The sequence below is a fragment of the Hyaena hyaena genome, unplaced genomic scaffold (assembly GCF_003009895.1).
Source record: "Hyaena hyaena isolate Hyena2069 unplaced genomic scaffold, ASM300989v1 scaffold_694, whole genome shotgun sequence".
NCBI classification, from domain to species: domain Eukaryota; kingdom Metazoa; phylum Chordata; class Mammalia; order Carnivora; family Hyaenidae; genus Hyaena; species Hyaena hyaena.
The window spans coordinates 907,230-926,665 of NW_024081327.1; the positions used below are offsets into that span (position 1 = coordinate 907,230).

The following is a 19,436-nucleotide window of genomic DNA, read 5'->3' on the forward strand; positions in this document are numbered from 1 at the left end:
ACATCCAGCAATTTGTACTTAGAATTGTTATTTTCAAAAGGAAATATAGGAAAAAACATTACTTAATTCTGCACTTAAAGGCTTATGACATTTTAAGTATTTACTACTGATTCGCTTTCAGCCATTGGTTAATATGCATACAAGTAAAAAGATCTTGTGCACATTAAAACTGTGGATTATAACCATGTAAGTATAAGACCTTAAAAAAAAACACTAATTAAAAATAATACTGATATATTAGGCACCTGAGCGGCTCAGTCAGTTAAGCGCCTGACTTCGGCTCAGGTCATGATCTCTCAGTTTGTGGGTTCGAGCCCCACATCGGGCTCTGTGCTGACAGCTCAGAGCCTGGAGCCTGCTTCAGATTCTGTGTCTCCCTCTCTCTCTGCCCGTCCCCAGCTCACACTGTCTCTCTCTCTCTCTTTCAGAAATAAAAGGAGAGAGAGAAGGAGAAAAGAAACAAAGTGATGAATAAAGTTGTAATCTAGGTAGCTAAGGGCACATGACCAATTACTGGAACATTAAGTATAGCCCAGTTGCCTAAGTCCCATTGCATAGCTGTTTCTTTTATTCTACCATGTCTCCCACTCCCCTCAGTGTGCCTGCGTGGGGGTTAATAGTATATCCACTGAATGCATTTGCCTACATCCAAGTCTAGCGTGTTACTTAAACCTTCTCTGCCTCTGTTTCCTTACCTGTGAAATGCAGATAATAATTGTTCCTATCTCATAGGATTTTTGTGAAGGTAAGAGTTTAAATATATATGTATATATATATTTACATGCATATTCATATATACATACACATATATGCACACACATATATACACAAACACAATATTGATATATGACTTAAAACAGTGCCTGGTACCTATTGAGAGGGCTTTATGAGAGTTAGGTGTTACAGTTATTAATTCACCTCATTTATTTCTATAATCATGTTCTTAATCTATTTTACCAAAAATATATACGTTGAAATATTAGTGCTCATTGTATTTTTAAATCAACCAAGTGACTATAGTTCATACTGTGTTTTTACAATATCTACTTAAATTAGTACAAATAAATTTCCCAGTATGACTAAATAATTCACTATCCTCTCCTGACATAAAAGATGTAGAGAATCTTATTATTGTCAAAATGAGACAGGAACCACAGTGTGGCTAGGGTAAAAACACAGAAAAGATTTTATGGGGTCTTTAGAATGATTTAAAAATATGTTTTATATAATTGACCATGACATTTCTTCATGCAATATCTTTGTGGGGGTGGTGATAGCCTTTTCACATGGGCTCACCAAGAGGAAACCTGGCACCCACACTCCCTTCATTGTCATCCAGGTCTTTGACTATTCCTACAGGCAAATACCCTGCATCATACGACCAGCTGGGCTCATCTCCAGAGCCTGTCTCCCTTCCATATCTGTCCTTCCTGTCCATCCATCCATCCTATTGCTACACTCTTCAGTTGGCACATAAAACCTTTCCATGCATTCATGTGATATTTCTAATGATTCATATCTTGTTAGTGAGACCCATGGTGGGAAATAGAGTGCTGCTGTTGAGAATAAACTATTACATTAAAAAAATTGGCATCTCTTGATGCCCATGAATGTGCCAACCTTCTGCCTTCTGTAGGGAAGGAGAAAGTACCTGATAATACGCATTTTGTTTCCAGGTATCCTTCAGCTTTCAAATGTGGAAATTCACAACTTTGGTTCACCATTGTATTCATCGATTGAACTCACTAATGCATCAGCAGGATCCTGGATAATTTCGTCTGCTCTGCACCAAAGCTGCGGTGGGGGCATTCGTGCCACAGCCAGCCATGGGATCATTCTAAATGACAATCTGGTGTTTGGCACAGTTGGCCATGGCATAGATTTGGAGGGTCAGAACTTTTCTCTCTCTAATAACCTTGTGGTTCTGATGACACAGTCAGCATGGTCCACCGTTTGGGTGGCAGGAATCAAAACGAACCAGGCAAAGGACATCAACCTCTATGGCAACGTTGTGGCAGGATCAGAGAGACTGGGCTTTCATATCCGAGGCTACAAGTGTTCCTCTTCTGAAGGTCGCTGGTCTGACAATGTGGCTCACTCAAGCCTCCATGGCCTTCATCTGTATAAGGAAAATGGACTAGACAACTGTACCGGTATCTCTGGCTTCTTAGCTTTCAAGAACTTTGACTACGGTGCCATGCTACATGTGGAGAACAGTGTAGAGATAGAGAACATCACTCTGGTAGATAATGCTATTGGTCTTTTGGCAACAGTATATGTATCTTCTGCTCCTCAGAGTCACATCGAAAATTTACAGATTGTACTTAGGAATTCAGTCATTGTGGCCACTAGCTCCTCTTTTGACTGCATTCAGGACAGAGTCAAACCTCGCGCTGCCAATGTGACATCAACATATCGAGCTCCTTCCAATCCACAAGGGGGTCGAGTTGGTATTTTGTGGCCTGTATTCACCTCAGAACCAAATCAGTGGCCTCAGGAGCCCTGGCACAGAATGAGGAATGGCCGTTCAGTTTCAGGAATTATGAAAATTCAAGGTAGGATGTTTGGGTTTACAATCGATGTAGTTTCATATATCTGTGCCTAGAATCTTTGATAGCACTCTGAAATTATATCAACAAGAGGGTAAAATGTAGTCTAGGGCTTGCTGTCCAATTGGTAACCTGCTGGCTATTGATAACCACAGTAGCGATGATGACAGTGCATGGGCTCCTTTAAAACATCTCTGGTTGGGGAGCCTGAACATCTCAGTCCCATAAGGGCCTAATTCTTGGTTTAAGCTCAGGTCATGGTCTCATGGCCCTGAGTCAGGGTCTATGCTGACAGCACAGAGCCTGCTTGGGATTCTGTCTCTCCTTCTCTCTCTGCCCTTCCCTCCCTCTCTCTCTCTCTCTCAAAATTTAAAAAAAAAATTAAAAATAAAAATTAAAAATAAAATAAAAATTACTGCTTTATTCATGTTGAAGAACTTTAATTATTTAATTTGATTATTTAATTTGAGTACATGACAATTCTTTTAGGTAGGTGTTATTTTTTCTGTTACACAAAGGATGAAATAGATACAGAAATTGCACCTCACTGAAGTTGAGTAAAGTTGGTGGGGCGGCCTGGATTAGAACCACTTAGGCCGCAACCTGTGATGTTACTCTTCCATCAGATCTCCTTTGTACTCACTCCCCACTAGACTGTGATCAAAACTTTGGTGAAAAGTATTGCTCCTGAGACTTTAATGTGTTGGAATACTCTTCGCTTTTGCATACGGTGTCCATATCTTGAATAACTATAGATATTTTATATTTTTATTTATTTTAATGTTGATATTTGAGACACAGATAGAGACAGAGCATGAGAAGGGGAGGGGCAGCAAGAGAGGGAGACACAGAATCTGAAGCAGGCTCCAGGCTCTAAGCTGTCGCACAGAGTCCAACAATGGGCTCGAACTCAACTCACAGACCATGAGATCATGACCTGAGCCAAAGTCAGACGCTAAACCCACTGAGCCACCCAGGTGCCCCAGAACTACAGATATTTTAAGTCAGGATTTATATTAACTCCTGTAACTACCTTGAATAGCTTAAACTTACTCCTAGATGTGTGTTGTTATAAGAATATTTAGTTGTGTAGTCGGTTTTTGTGGTAGGTAGTTTATATGATCCAATGTTATGGTACCTTAACTTTTTTTTTTCAGATGTCACCTTTTCTAGTTTTGTGAAGAGTTGCTATAGTGATGAGCTAGATGTCTGCATTCTGCTCAATGTAGAGAACACTGGAATTGTGCATCCAGTAACAGCAGAGAGGACCAGAATGTTAAACATCAAAGATAAAAACAAGTTCTACTTTCCTCCTTTGCGGACCAGGTACCAGTTTTAGTATTTCTAATAAGGCATGTTTGTGCAGTATTTGGCAATTCCTGAAATCCTTAACTCTGTTTAGAAAAAGAGAATAAAATAATCATTGTGAATAGAAATAGGTTCTTTTTTGTTAAAGTTTTCAATGTTTATTTATTTTTGAGAGACAGAGAGGGAGACACAGAATCTGAAGCAGGCTCCAGACTCTGAGCTGTCAGCACAGAGCCCAATTTGGGGCTCGAACCCACAGACTGTGAGATCTTGACCTGAGCTGAAGTCAGTTGCTTAACCAACTGATCCACCCAGGAGCCCCAGAAATAAGTTCTTTTGGAAAGATAAGGTAGATTGATCAAATGACCCCAATTATTTACCCCTGCTATGGTCATCCCTTTTGATACAAGATTTTTCAGTCTGTCTCATAACAGAGACAGGGGCTATTTCTCTTTTCCATTTGGGCTGAGCCTTGTGGCTTTTTCTAGCTAAAAGGGAACAGAAGTGATAGAATGCAGGTTTTATTGATATCGTTTCATTGTTTATCCTTATTAGAGGTATGTCTTTGGAATGTTTTCAAAATCATTGGAAAAACATTTACCCTAATTCTTGAATCTTCCATGGAGTATGGTGTCACTAGTTTTCTGAAGGAGGCTCGGAAGCCCTTGGGCAGGGACTAGGAGGTAGAAGGAGACTGTGTCTGTTGCCAGGAATCCCTTACCGAAGTGACTTAGATTTTGGCACACAGACCTTGGGTAACTACTGTTCTTGAACATATGATCTGTGAGTTTTTTTCAGGGATATAAGAACTAGATGAGGAATTCTTTTTGCCATAAAAGAGAATGGGAAAGTTAGGAGCAGGGAGAATATGTTACTTTCTTTCCCCCACAATATTGGGCAAAACTCCCTTAGCTGGAAGAAAAGAATCAAGAAAAATTGTCCTGCTTATAAAGTTAACCTGTTTGGTCCAACATTAATCTCGTTTTAATGTCCATCCGTGACCCATTTTTTTTGGTACCTAAACATTACGAGATTTTCAATTTGTGTTATTCTGCCATTTTTTCTTTGCCCAATTTTCCTTATGTTCATGCCTTACTTATGGGATGAAATAGTTATAAAGCTAAATGATATTAGCGTCTGATTCTTTATATTATTAATACCTGACACATGTTTGGCATACCATAAATATTTAATGTTATTACCAATGGTACCTAAAATTATTAGACCAGGAGAAATCAAATAAATTCTCTATAATTCAGTGCTATAATTGCCTATAACTTGTTTGTATACCTCTCCTGACTCTTAATTCTCAAAGTATAGGAATATGTCTATCTTTATCACCATTGTATTCCCCAACATGTAAATAGTAGGTATTCAATAGATAGGTGTTGAATAAGCATATCTATTTTTACCTTGTTTGTATATAACACAAATAGAATTGATATTTATAATAACAACCTTAAAATACTGCAAGGCCCCAAAGTTTCATAAAGAAATGATTACATTATATTCAGTAGATATTAAAGTTAGGAACATTTTATTATATCTTGTTTCTTACAAAATTAGCAATCGAAGCAAAGATTATATATTCAGATATATAGAATATTTGGTTACAAGAATGTCTGTCTTTTTGCCCATATGACTGGGAAATAACATTTTCTAGAGTTTTACTTTGTATCTGTGTATAAAACATTATTAATAATAAAATCCTAATTTATTTTTCATGGCAGCACTACCAATATATGTTTCCTTTGTGTTGCCTATCATGGAATGAGAGAGTTGCTTTCTGTCTTCACAGGAAAGGGTTAGGAATACTCGTCTGCCCTGAATCAGACTGTGAAAACCCAAGAAAATATCTCTTTAAGGATCTGGATGGGAGAGCCCTGGGTCTGCCACCACCAGTTTCTGTATTCCCTAAAACAGAGGCAGAATGGACTGGATCCTTCTTCAACACAGGTTGGTTATATCTGAACTTGATGCCTTCATGCATGTGAAGGAGCTGGTTTGGCTGGGTTTTCTGTTGGGAACAAAATTTCCAGGAGAGGAACTGAGCTCTAGTTGGAGTCTGCTATCACAAGAATGGTGAGTGATTAAGCAATGTCATTACAGCATTGTGATTCCCTTGGTGAGATCACTTGTGTCTATGTGTAAGGTACAGATTCCTAACATGCAACTCTGTGCACAGGTGAGAGCATCTCAGTAGTGTGCTTACGGGGACCTGAGGCAGCAGGTCTTATGGTCTGCCATGGGACCAGCTCCTCTGCCATCTGAATCAACTTTTCTCTTCCATCCAGACTTGAAGGCACTCATTCTGGGGAGGGTGGTGGCATAGATGGTGTGTAGTTGTCTTGCTTTCCTTCCATCAGTTAGCTGTCCCCAGGGGGCCTGTCACCAGAATTCCTTCTGCTTGCTTACACAACCAGAGTCCATTTAGTGATCAGTTTTAATAACTGGAACTCCCGGAGAGATCATTATCCTTTCTACTTCCACAAACAATGGGACTCTGAGTTTCCGTTTGAGTTCAAGTAGAAACTGTTGCATACGAATCAAAAGAATTATTCTGGCTTTCTTTCTGTTTCAGTGATTGACTGTTTCCATACTTCTCCCCTAGTCTTCTTTCCCTTTTAAGTTCTAAATGAATGAATATTCTAGGACTGTGTTCTCAGATTGGTTTTATTCTCTCCCTAATCTTGCTAAATCCAAGGTTGACATGCCATTTACTGCTGATGACTTCCAATTTACACCTCCAGCCTTGAACTTTGGTCTGGTATATCTAATGACTCCATTGGGAAGTATGAGCAGAGTTTCAGCCTCAACATGCCCCAAATGAATTCTTGGTTCCTTCCCGCATCTATAAGCTGCTTCTTCCCTAGTTGACCCTACCTTAGTACTTGGTACTTGGTACCATCATTCATGAGATTATTTAAGTAAAACATCTAGGAGTGTTTATTCCTTTTTGTGATATAAGAGCTCTCACTTCTAAATCATCATTCAACAAGGGAAGAGAATAGCCTCCTAATTTAATCTTTTTTCTTCTCTTCTTTTAGCCCATAATCTATTTTTCACATGGTAGCCAGAGTGATCTTTTCAAGTTTCCAATTGCTTTCCATTTCCCTAAAATGAAATCCAAACTTCAAGCCTATAAGTCTTATAGTATCTGGTCCCTGTGACGCCCTTTTTTTATTTATTGTGGTCTATGCTTTCTTTAACATGCTAAGCTTATTCTTACCCTGGGGGTTGCCTTTGCATTGGCTATTTCCTCTGCCTGAAATATTTGCAGAACTGGCTCCTTCTGTTCAATGATAGCTCCTCAGAGAAGCCAGCCTTGGCCACCCTGTCTAAAATAATTATTTCTCCATTATTCTCTAACCCTACTACGCCTGCTTCATTTGTTTTGTCAGACTTATATTACTTGAAATTATATTTTTTAGGGTTATTTATTTATTTATTTTGAAAGAGACAAAGACAGTGTGAATGAGGGAGAAGCAGAGAGAGAGAAAATCCCAAGCAGACTCCACACTGTCATCACAGAATCCTACGTGGGGCTTGGACTCACCAAACCATGAGGTCATGATTTGAGCTGAAACCAAAAGTTAGATGACTGAGCCACCAAGGCAACCCTAGTTGAAATTTATAAGTACACTTGTTTACTGGTTGATTTACTATTTACCCTTTATTTTATTTTTTAAAACTGCATTTCTTTTTCTTTTTAACGTTTATTTACTTTTGAGAGAGAGAGAGAGAGAGAGAGAGAGTGCACACAAGTGAGAGGGGGTGGGCAGAGAGAGAGGGAGACACAGAGTCAGAAGCAGGCTCTGAGCTGTCGGCCCAGAGCCTGACACAGGGCTTAAACTCATAAACCATGAGATCATGACCTAAGCTGAAGTTTACACTTAACCACCCCAGTGCCCGTTTGCCTTTTAAAATGCAATCTTAATGAGGGTAAGAATTTTGTCCTGTTTGTTGTATATCTGAGGAATGCTCAACAAATATTAATTGGTGGGTTGATCAAGATAACCAAGGAGAATATTAATGCTCTTTGTCCCAGACCATTCAAGAACAGACAGAAGAAACTGAGGCTTAAATGTAGGTCATTGGCTTAAGGATTTATCCGTAATATGAAATCTGGAACCAAGGCTTTCCTAGTCCTTTTTTAAACCTGTGTCTTCCTTTCTTCCATTTGAACTCTTGCTACTTTTAGCATTTGGCATTTAGAGAAGTTTCTACATAAGTCTTTAATTACCATACTATTTCATGCTTCAACACTTTTTCATATTTCTCTTAAATATTTTCATAGGTTGGAGGCTTATCTTTGCAACAGAATGACAAGCTGTGGGGACTACAGTATAGGTTTTAAAAAGTCAGTGCTGAGTGCATGGAACATCCTAAGTAAATATTCATTTTGATGTGTTGGTTATATCTGTTGAATATAAGCAGCAAGCACATTTTTTCACAGAAGAATAAAATTCAGGGAAAGTATATATTGAGAAAATACGTGCAGAGTAGGAAAAGAAAAAAAAAAAGATAGTCAGGTACTCTCCCATTTACCACTATAACTCTTCAAATAGGTTTCCACCATAAGTTATTCTATTGGTTTTAAGTATCATCACTCTGTTATAGGCATTTATCCTACTGAAACAACATCTTTATACTTTAAAAAGAAATATAGGCATAATTGTGTGAGGTTTTTCTCCACTTGTGATTTTTGATGAAGACCACATTTCTGTGGAATCAGTAACAAGAGACAGGTGTCCCAGAGTATTTCATGAAATTACATTGCAGAAATGAATAAGGACGGAAAAGTGTCTTAGATTGTGCTGCTCCAAAGGCAGACCCTGATACAAGGCTTAGAATCTAGTTGTTTATGTTGAGGGGGGGGGTGGTGAGCTCAGGAGAGTAGACAAGTGGGAAAGAGATACAGGGAAAAAGGTGAAGCCAGGAAGGGTGTAATGAAACTGGTGACCACTGTGGATAGCTGGAGCTCATCTTGGGGGCGGGATGAGACTCCAGTAGACCCTGGGCACATGGTTGAAATGTATCCCTGCTAAGCTATGAAGAAGCTAAGGTATTTATAATTCAAGTCCCTGCTTGTTATTGGCTAAAGGATGTGTCTAGACATCAACTCTCCAGCCTCTTGGCTTTCCCTGAACACAGGCCAGTTTTGTTCTTTCCTGTGGCCAGGAAAACACCTTTCTCAGCAGGATGTGGTAGGCTTTTGCACTAGCAGTCTATGGTGTGTGCAGGTGAGTGCTAGAAACATATGGGTTGGCATTGAAAATGTCTGGTGCAAACAGGATCTCTAAAGTGTTGAACAAGTACTCCATGTGTAAATAATATGGTGGTTTGATGAACTCAGATGGTTGCTTACCAAGTGGTATACATATACTGTTTAGGCACAAACACGCTCTTGTGGCTGATTGTAGATTTCATTTTTCTTCACTCTCTGGCCTGGTTGTGAAATATGATGATTCAATGGTAAAACTCTAGAAGGTATTACAATATAACATACTAGTTACTATCAGCGTGTGGACAAGCATGAGTGTGTGTGTGTGTGTGTGTGTGTGTGTGTGTGTGTATGTAGTTGAATGTATATAGGAAAGTACATATGATTAACTGGTCTAAACTCCTGATGTTTTAAAGCTTTATAACCTTTTAAGTGAGGTTGCTATAGGTACCAACCGCAAGGATTCCTGCGGTAGAACCTGCTGTTTACTATGCTAGAAATACAAAGTGTGTCTTCATGCAATGAAGGGGACAGTGCATCGTAAATGGTGCCTTCTGGGTGCTAACAGAATTGTAGCGTTTTCCTTTGGATTCTAAAATATGAATAGATCCTCTTTCCCTAATCCAAGTCCCTTTTTATTTTTTAAACCATTCCTTTCTGTGCCGCTTTCCAATTCCTGTACAAAATCTGATAGATGAGAAAAGCACAAATTTAATCTTAAAAGAAGGAATGTCTATTTTGTATTTTTCCTCTCCAAGACAAGAATCTGTAATCATCTGTAGAACAGGGAGAGGCATGCAGCAGAGTCGAAAATGGAGGCCACTACAACCAACTCTCATATTTATTCCAAATGACATTGAGTGTGACGAACCCTTATGTTCTTTCTCAACTTTATTAATAAATGATTTGGAGTCCATTGCCTTAGAGGGTTATTTTTAATTTGAAAAATACAGATTTTATTTGCACATATGAGTTCACAGCAAAACTACCGACCCAGACAGATATCCACAGGTCCCGGCATATTGTCATATAGCCTGGCATTAGAAGCAAAAATTATCCATGTGGATCAGCTATAAGGAATACTGTGCCAGTGGGTTTTGCTATCTATGTAATGCAGGGTGTGTAGCCAGGGGAAAAGTGAGCTGTTAATTTTGATTCATACTTATCGGTAAGTTTCCATTCGCAGCCAAATTTGAAACATGCATGGCAATAGAGTGCAAGGCAACTAATCCCAAGCAGGAGATCTTCTGAGAACCATTTGCATTTTATTCTGGAAAGGATTTCTTTTGGTTATGGAGGCAGCTGATGATCTGACGATTTAGAATCACTGAGAAAAAGAAAGTCTTGAAATCAATATCCCATTTAGGTGAGATTAGACAGGTGCCAGATCTTCCCACTCTGGCTGCTGAGTCATTTCCAGTCTGTCCCAGCCTCCAAACGAATGGCTTTGTCTCCCAGACTAGTTTATGCATGTGGGGTACCCATGTGGTTGAGAGAAGACGGGAAGAAATCAGAGCTTGACTCTCCATGGCATTTTACAATTTCTGGGCAATGATGTAGAAAGTAGAAGGGAGGTGAAAAGGAAGGTAGCATCCCTTGAATAGCTTTTACACGCATGTTGGGTGCTGGAGTTCGCATTTTCATTCATTGTGCAAATGCATTTGGCCACCTATAGGCTACCAAGGCTCTAAGGATGGGAACTCTAGTTGTGAACAATGCTCCTGCTTTCATCAAGCTTATGTTTTGGCTAAGATATATACATACATAAATACATATATATACATCCATATATGTGTGTGTATATATACATATATGTTTATATGTATATATACACACATCCATGTGTATATACACACCTATATATATACACATCCATATATATTTATATATATAAACAAGTAAGTAAAAATATTGCATTTGTGATGGGAGGTATGGAGAAAATAGTATAGGGTTTTGGGTTAGAGAGGTAGACTGAGGTAGGTGTGTGTGTGTGTGTGTGTGTGTGTGCGCGTGCATGTATCTGTGTAAGGGAGTTGCTCTTTGGAACAGAGTTACATTTCCAGTGAGACCTTAGTAAAAATCAAGAAGTCAGTGCTCTGAGCAGAGGTAGGAGCCTTCTGGGAACAGAGACCAGCCACAGCAGAGGCTCTGGGACAGGAATGGCCTGAAAGTGTCTGGGGGTGGGGCGTAAAGGGTACTGGTGTATAATTAATGAGAGAGGGAGGAGTTGGAGGTAGCCAGGAACCAGCTCCTTCATAGGCCAGGGTAATTTGATAAGATGGTGTTCGTTGGAGGGTTTTTAGAAAGGCAGTAATAGGCTTTTATTCAGTCTCTGAAAAGATCATGCAGCCGTGGAATAAATGGGTTGGGGTGGGAGTCAGGCTGGAAGCAAGCAGTGCAGTTAGGAAGCTACAACTAAGGGCGGCTTAGGGATGTAATACCCCACATAGTGACCTGCCAACCTGTGCTGGCCCACAGTCTCCTATCAGTCCTCAGCGAGATGATTATGTGAATGTACCACTTAGAAACATAGACACTGCAGAGTAGTTTTATATCTGTTCACTCTAATAAATAAAATGTGGGGCTTTTATTTTGTATGTCCAATTTGTCAGATAATTTATGTTATATTTTTTAAAGGATTGGTCTTCAATAGACTGGAAATTTTAAAACAAAACAAAAATCCTGTTCTGCCAATTTCTTTTAGTTGAGGAGGTAATTTTGATGTGTTTAGGATAGTGACTTCTGTAGCTGACTTACTGGAATTATCTAGTACATGAGACATTCATTTCTGTGTTGGGGGGGATTTTGAGTCAATAGCTATGTGTGAGCCCCAGACCTCTGTGTTTACATACACACATACACACACACACACACACACACACCTCCCCAAGTGATTCTGTTGTGCTAAGGTTTGAGAATCACTAACTCTAGAGTAATATACTTCTTTTGAAGTAAATAGGCAAGATGTTAAGAAGACAATATTTTTAATTTAAAAAGTGAGCATTTTCAATTTCTCATGAAAAATCAAGAATTTGCTCTTTGTGCCAAATACCAAAGGCATAAATACACTTGATTATATACACACTAGATATATTTCTGAAGAGGGAAAGAACATGAACTAGAAAGATATAGGAGAATGTACAATCTAAATTAAGTCTTTGAATAATAAGAGCATATTAAACTTTTTTCAGTGTGATTATTTTTCCTATTATTGAAGTGAGTTGAACGACCTCAAAACGTCACTTTAATAATACAACACTGGATAAAAATGAGTTCAATGCTGAGTTTATTTTTCAAATTCTACATTGAATCATTATATTAAAAATCTAAACTCATGATAAGCTTTTCCCACACTTTCCTTGACATCATTCCCAGCAAAGTCCCATGATCTGACCAGAACTTCTGGTCAAAGCCACCTCGGGGGCAGGTGAGAATTTCCCATTCTGTGCCACAGGAGGGTAAGAAACATTTTTCAAATGGCGTTACTTCTTGGTCGCTTCTTGAGAAAGGAAGTTATAAACCGTTATGGAGACCTTAAAAGTGACTGGCCCCAAATCAAAAATAAAAGATTAGGTTGATAAAAAGGAAAATAAAGCTGGCATTTGACTGTCAGCCCATGGAGTGATGAAGTGGTTTCCAACTGAATAATGGGAAAGCTCCAGCAACGGGGAGACATTCGCTCGGCAGCTCTCAGACAGAGTGGCCAGCGCTTTCTCAACTCTCTGTTGCTAGATCTTGAAATGTGTCCTTTTTTTAAAGCTTTCTGAGCTTCTCTTTCTTCCCATTTGTCCTGAGAATGACAGCAAGATGGTATTATAAAATGGGAGCAGGGAGAGGGAGGGAGGGAACGAGGGGACAGAATGGAGAGAGTAAACGGTTTGTCTGCCAATATCTGTGCTTGCGGAGGCCTTTTTCTTCTAGCTAGAGGGGGAAATACCATTCTCTTTTCCCAAGCAATTATAGGCCCCAAAGATTGAAACTTGGTATATAGCTCTTTAATCTCAGCAGATATTTATGGTTAAACATTAGACTTTTAGGATTCCAGATGTCAGGGTATTAAAATATAAAGGCACAGTGAAGTCTCAGAAAATATTAGAATCTTTGGGATATGTGGCTGCAGGGAGTTTTATCCCAAGCAGAAGAGGATAGAGCTTTCAGTGATCCTTTGTGAGGCCCAAGGAGCACCTTTCCTTCCCTTGATTCCCTCACTCCCACATGGCTTGCCCAGTGTCCAGGCTGTGAGTGGCGAAACAGTGTTTGATTGCATTTTGAAATCGTCCGTATTGAGTTGGAACGCTTTTCATGTGTGATTTGTAAAGGATGTTGTGGAAAGGCATATGAGCCATGGGGATAATATCTTTTACCTCTACTCAATCTAAACATTTTATTCCTGAGATTGTCTTGATTCTCAAATGTTCCATGAGCAGCTAATACTTGTGGAGTATCCAACATGTTTCTCACTCTCTACTATGACCCACGGATGAATTAGCTCATGTAATGCCATCAACACAATATATCCTATGAAATAGATATTCTTATTCCCTACCCGTTATATATATATATATGGAAACTAATGTAGAGATATTAGGCAACTTGCCCAAGCCATAAGCTAATTAATAGAAGTTCTGGAACTGAACCTGTGTTTTTACCACCACATAATACTGTACAGGGTACCCTCTTCCTTCTTTCCCCACATTCTCCAATGTTAGCTCCCTTAGATCTATCAGCTTTTCTCACACAGAGTCCTGTCTACACAGAACAAAGCAAACTGAGACTGTGTCATTATTCTGACAATAATCCACCCCAACTAGCAATAATAATAGTTACCATTTATCTAGCATATTCCATGTGCTGGGCATTATGCTAAGGGGTTTATAAACATTCTCATTTATCCTTTCAACAACCTTAACATGTAGGGATTGTTATCCCTTTTCAGCATTTGAAGAAATAGAGGTTTAGAGAAGCTAACTAATTTTTCATGGTTCCACAGCTAGAATGTGCAGAACCATGATTTAAATCTGTATTTGTTTGATTCCAAAACCTGGGCTTGGAGCCACTTCTAGATAATTATCATTGTGTGGTCTGAATCATCTGGTGGGTGCTACACAGAGAGCTATTTAAATAATTCACATATTTCCATTTTACATGGTAGCAAATAGTTGTTTAGATTTTAAAAAGTAACTGTCAATTTCTGTAACATTAAAAAAATTTTAGTGTTTATTTCTGAGAGAGAGAGAGAGAGCAAGAGAGAGAGCGAGCTATCAGGGGAGGGGCAGAGACCAAGGGAGACACAGACTCAGAAGCAGGTTCCAGGCTCCAAGCTGTCCAATGCGGCGCTCAAACTCACAAACTGTGATATCATGACCTGATCCAAAGTCAGAGACTTAACTAACTGAGCCACCCAGGTGCCCCTATTGTAAAATTTTTGAAAGATAATATAATAATGACCACAAAAAATCCTCACTTAGTTCCTCTTCTTCATATAAATACAGTGTGTGTGTATATATATATATATGTGTGTATATGTGTGTGTATATATATATATGTATATATATGTGTGTATATATATGTATATATGGTCATGTTCTGTGTACAAAGTAAGTGACCTCTGTCACGTCCACAAAAAGCCTTTTGCCCCCGTTAACTCCTGGAGGCTGTGTGATAATAATGGAGTAGTATGAAGTAAAGGTTTTGGTCATGAGATCAAAAACTTATTACGGTAATTTGTCTATAGGTTCCCCCTTTCCCCCAATAAATTGAGCTAGTTTTTTTTTTTTTTTTTCCAACTTAGACAGATGTTTATTGAGAATCCATTGAGAGCAAAACACTATGTACTGTTGGGGTATCCTATAAGACACATTGAGGTAGATAAGAAACCATCCCTGCCCTCGTCCGTGGGTCCAGGGGCCCAGGATACAAGATGGAGAAAATTAGTTAATATAAAATTGGCATAAAATACACTGGGGAGACCATGAATACCTGGAGATATAGACAAAGGCTCTAGGAAGGAAATGGAGTTTGCCATGAGCCTAGAGCATTGGGTAAAGCTTTACAAAGCATACACGGAAGAGGCAAGTGAAAGAGGGTGTTTAGCAGCAGACATGGTGTGTTGAGATGTAGCAGCTCCCCTGTGGAATGCTCCTTGGTTTCTAGATGCAGCTGGGGTCTGGCTCTTTATGCCCTGCTGTACCCATCCCTGAATTCTATTTTAGCACATCTCACGCTCTATTGCCACCATTTTTTAAGCCTCCGCTCTCACCAGACTGTGAATACCTTGAAGGCAAACATCCTTGAATTTTTAGTATGAATCCCTGGAACGTAATATATGCCCAGCAAATGTTTGCTGAATGAGGAAGTAGGTGAATAAATAGGTGAAAAAATGAATGAGAAAGTCAAGAATTCAAGTCTAGGTTGCCAGTCAGCTGTTTGTCAAAGTAAATCTTAGAGATTTACTTAATATATAATTTGTTTAAGCATTCTCAAAGAATGTTCCTATTCACTAATCTCAGGAAATTGTGAAAAATGTGGTCCATGGCTGAATAAACTTTGAAAACTCTGGCTACTCCCATTTTGGAGATTTATCATGTACATTAAGATATTAAAGGTTTGGATAAGTTCCGCAGTTAAATTTAAAAATACCATTTCATTCTGTGTTACCCAGGATTTCTCAAACTTTTAAACTAGTGAATACTTGTTCATAATACACATTAGTGTCCACTGGAATTTAGTGTACTTCAGAATATATTTCGGGAAATATTAGCTTATATTAATTCATTAGTTTGTAGGAATATATGCCAGTTGGAAAGAAAGAAGACTACAGGATGTTTAATATGGATGGTTCTTTAAAGGTTAATATGTCCCACTTCCCATTCAATACATAGATGGTCTCTACCTTTAACTTTCCCAAGTGGGAATTCACTCCCTTACAGGCCTACCTAATGTATTTGGAATAATTTTAATTGTTAGGATTCTTTCTATGATTTCCACCACCAGTGACCTAGTTTATCTTTTGGTGTGACAGAGTATAGATCTAATTTTTTCTGTATTACAGCCTTTTTCATATTCACATCAGTAAAACAGTAATCATATAATAACCCAATATGCCTCTTTCAAGCAAAGAATTTCCAAATTCCTTCTGCTAGTCAACATATGACAGACTGTGTTTAGTTCTTCACTTTCTAAACTGACTACTTTTGATATTCTTCAATTTGTCAATGATTTTTCAGTAGCATTGTTTAATAGAGATAATAATGCAAACCACAAGTGTAACTTAAAATTTTTAGTGGACAGGTTAAAAAAAAGTAAAAAGAAATAGATGGAATTAAATTTAATAATAAAAAATATTATTTTAATATGAATCAATAGAAGACTATTTTTATATTTTGCATCAATTTTTTCATATGTATTTGAAATTTTGTTTGCATTTTACAGTTACAGTCTATCTCAACTCAGAAACTACATTTTCTTTTTTTTTTTTAAATTTTTTTTTTTAATGTTTTATTTTTATTTCTAGGAGGGAGAGAGAGAGAGACAGACAGCGTGAGTAGGGGAGGGTCAGAGAGAGAGGGAGTCACAGACTGAAACAGGTTCCAGGCTCTGAGCTGGCAGTCAGCACAGAGCCCGACGCGGGCTCGAACCCACGAACCGCGAGATCATGACCTAAGCGAAAGTCGGACGCTTAACCGACTAAGCCACCCAGGCGCCCCAGAAACTACATTTTCATCAGAAATACTTTATGTTTATCTAGATTTCATAAACTTTACAATTGAAAAATTAGATTCACAAATACAAGTTGTCCCAAACATACCTAAATATTTTCAAATAACTAATCTCATATGCACTTTAAATTATAATTAACTAAAATCATATACAACTTAAAATTTAATTATCAGCTGTACAAGTCATATTTTGAGGGCTGAATGGTTACCATCTGGGTATATTTTGTCCCTAGTTCTGGAAGGTCAAATAAAGAGTACTGATTTTTCTTGAACCTGTGTAGTAAAATCTATTCATCTCTATTAAATTTCATTTTTATGAGTTGTTTTTGTAGGTCATTAGATGTCACTTGGATTTCCTGGGATTAGATACTAAGCTCAAAATTAGAAACCACCTACTTGGTCTTGGAACTATAACTCAGTCAGTAAAAGAAAGAAGCTTATCTCAATTATTTGCCCTTAGTGGGAGCTACCATTCAAATATCCAGTCCTCCAAGTAAGGCATCAAGGTTTTCTGAGACTAGGATTTTGCTACTCAAGTTAAGGAAGGACCCTTTACTGAGATGTCTCTCCATATTTCTAGGCTTTGTTGTACAGGAAGCAATAAATATCAGTATTCCACAAAGGTGACTATTTTTGAATATCTGTACATAATGAAATTACATGACTTTTTGCCATGATAATATACTGGCTCTCTCTTTTCTCTTCATTTTCTTTACTTCTCTCTCTTTCTTTGCCTCACCTCCCTTCACTCCCCCTTCCTAGATTATTTCTAGGACTTCATTGGATTGTCAACTGTGTTCCTAATCTTTAAATTTTAATAATGGTGGAAACCAACTTGACAGTAAACTATTTAAGGGGAAAAAAAAGAAGCAATGAGACACTGACAACAAGGAAAAAAATAAATTTTAATAATGGAAGAATCCTACATTGCTAAGTTCTATCTTTGGGTACAATAGTATTGAAAGATTTAGAAGGCAGAATCTCAAACTTGAGCTTATTTTATATCTAGGACAGGTAGATGTTGTTTGTTCCTTTTCTTTTCATTTTTTTTAAAGCTTTAAAAATATGGTGGTTTTTTTTGTTGGTTTTTTTTTTGAGAAAGAGAGAGAGAGAGAGAGAGAGAGAGTGTGTGTGTGTGTGTGTGTGTGTGTGTGTGGGGCGGGGGGAGGGGGTAGGGAGGCGGCAGAGAGAGAGGTAGACAGAGAATCCCAGAATCCCAAGCAGGCTCTGTGGTGTCAGTGCAGAGCCTAACATGGAACTTAGTCTCACCAACCATGAAATCATGACCTGAGCTGAAATCAGAAGTCAGATGCCTAATCGACTGGGCCACCCAGGAGCCCTTGGATGTTGTTTATTCTATTTGTTTGATTACTTTGTATATCCTTGTGTGTGTGTGTGTATGTGTGTGTGTGTGTGTGTGTGTGTGTGTGTGTGTGTATTAATGGAAGGAGATTCTTGCCCAGTCCCATCAGTAAATAAAATACGTGTGCCTTACCAGTAGGCACTAAACAAGGTCATGACTCAGATCTCATTTCAATAATATGGACCTGGAAAATTCTTTGATTTGGTTCTCAGTTTTTTCTCCATATATTTACACACTGATTAGATGTAAAAGCTAATGCTATTTTTTAACGGTTTGAATGTAATTATTAAAAATACCCTAAAAGTAGATGTGTCAAAAGAAAAAAAGAATTTAAAGGCCAGAAATAGATTCAAATGTATTTGAAAAATTACTTTTTAACAAAGATGACATTTTAAATCATGAGATACTAGAAATTATTCAATTAATGACATAGAGACATCTGAGTAGTCACTCAGGGAAAAAATTGAGAATTCATACTTTTTATAAAAATGAATTCCATATGGATTAAAGATGATAAAAATGAATATATAGAATTATTAGAAAATATTGGTAAGACTATACCTTCAGATTTATGGAGATCTTTCTTAGCATAAATCAAAATCCAGGAAACTTTTGATAAATATTTGATAAACTTGACTATATAAGAATTTAAAAGTTATGCAAAGAATATCAAAGTTAAACTAAAACAAGTAGAAAAAGTTTACAACTCATAAAGAGCGAATTATGTTATAATACCAAAAAATTCTTACTAATATTTAAGACCAAAAAGGAACAGACCAGTTTGAAAAATATTCAAAGGATTCCAAAAATCTGTTTCACAGAGAAATAAATACAAATGCCAATAAACATACAAAAAGCCCAGTTTCTGTCATAAGCAAAGCACAAGTTTTTATTTTTTTTCTTTTAAATGTTTATTTACTTGAAGAGAGAGAGAGAAATAGTGTATGGATGTGCACGTGAGTGGGAGAGAAGCAGAGAGAGAGAGGTAGATAGAGAATCCCAAGCAAGTTCCAAGCTATCAATGCAGAGCCCACTGAGGGACTCAGTCTCACCATGAGATCATGGCCTGTGTCAAAATCAAGAGTCAGATGCCCAACCAACTAAACCTCCCAGGAGCCCCACAGCACAAGTTAAGGGCTATTACACTGAGTCATGCTGTCTGGATTGTGTCTACTTATTTGATGTGCAACTCAGCAAGTTTCCTATTCTCTCTGAACCTCAGTTTCCCCACTTAGGAAGTAGAGACATTCATATTATATAGTCATGACTGTTGT

General features: G+C 38.0%; 1 protein-coding gene across 1 annotated transcript in view; it reads left to right on the plus strand.

The window, feature by feature from the left end:
- PKHD1 (PKHD1 ciliary IPT domain containing fibrocystin/polyductin) overlaps positions 1-19,436 on the plus strand; it is a 488,222-nt gene that overhangs the window by 355,880 nt on the left and 112,906 nt on the right. Inside the window, 3 exon segments of the mRNA XM_039217466.1 lie at positions 1,677-2,555; positions 3,707-3,875; positions 5,656-5,813. Of these exon segments, the coding sequence (XP_039073397.1) occupies positions 1,677-2,555; positions 3,707-3,875; positions 5,656-5,813 (1,206 nt within the window).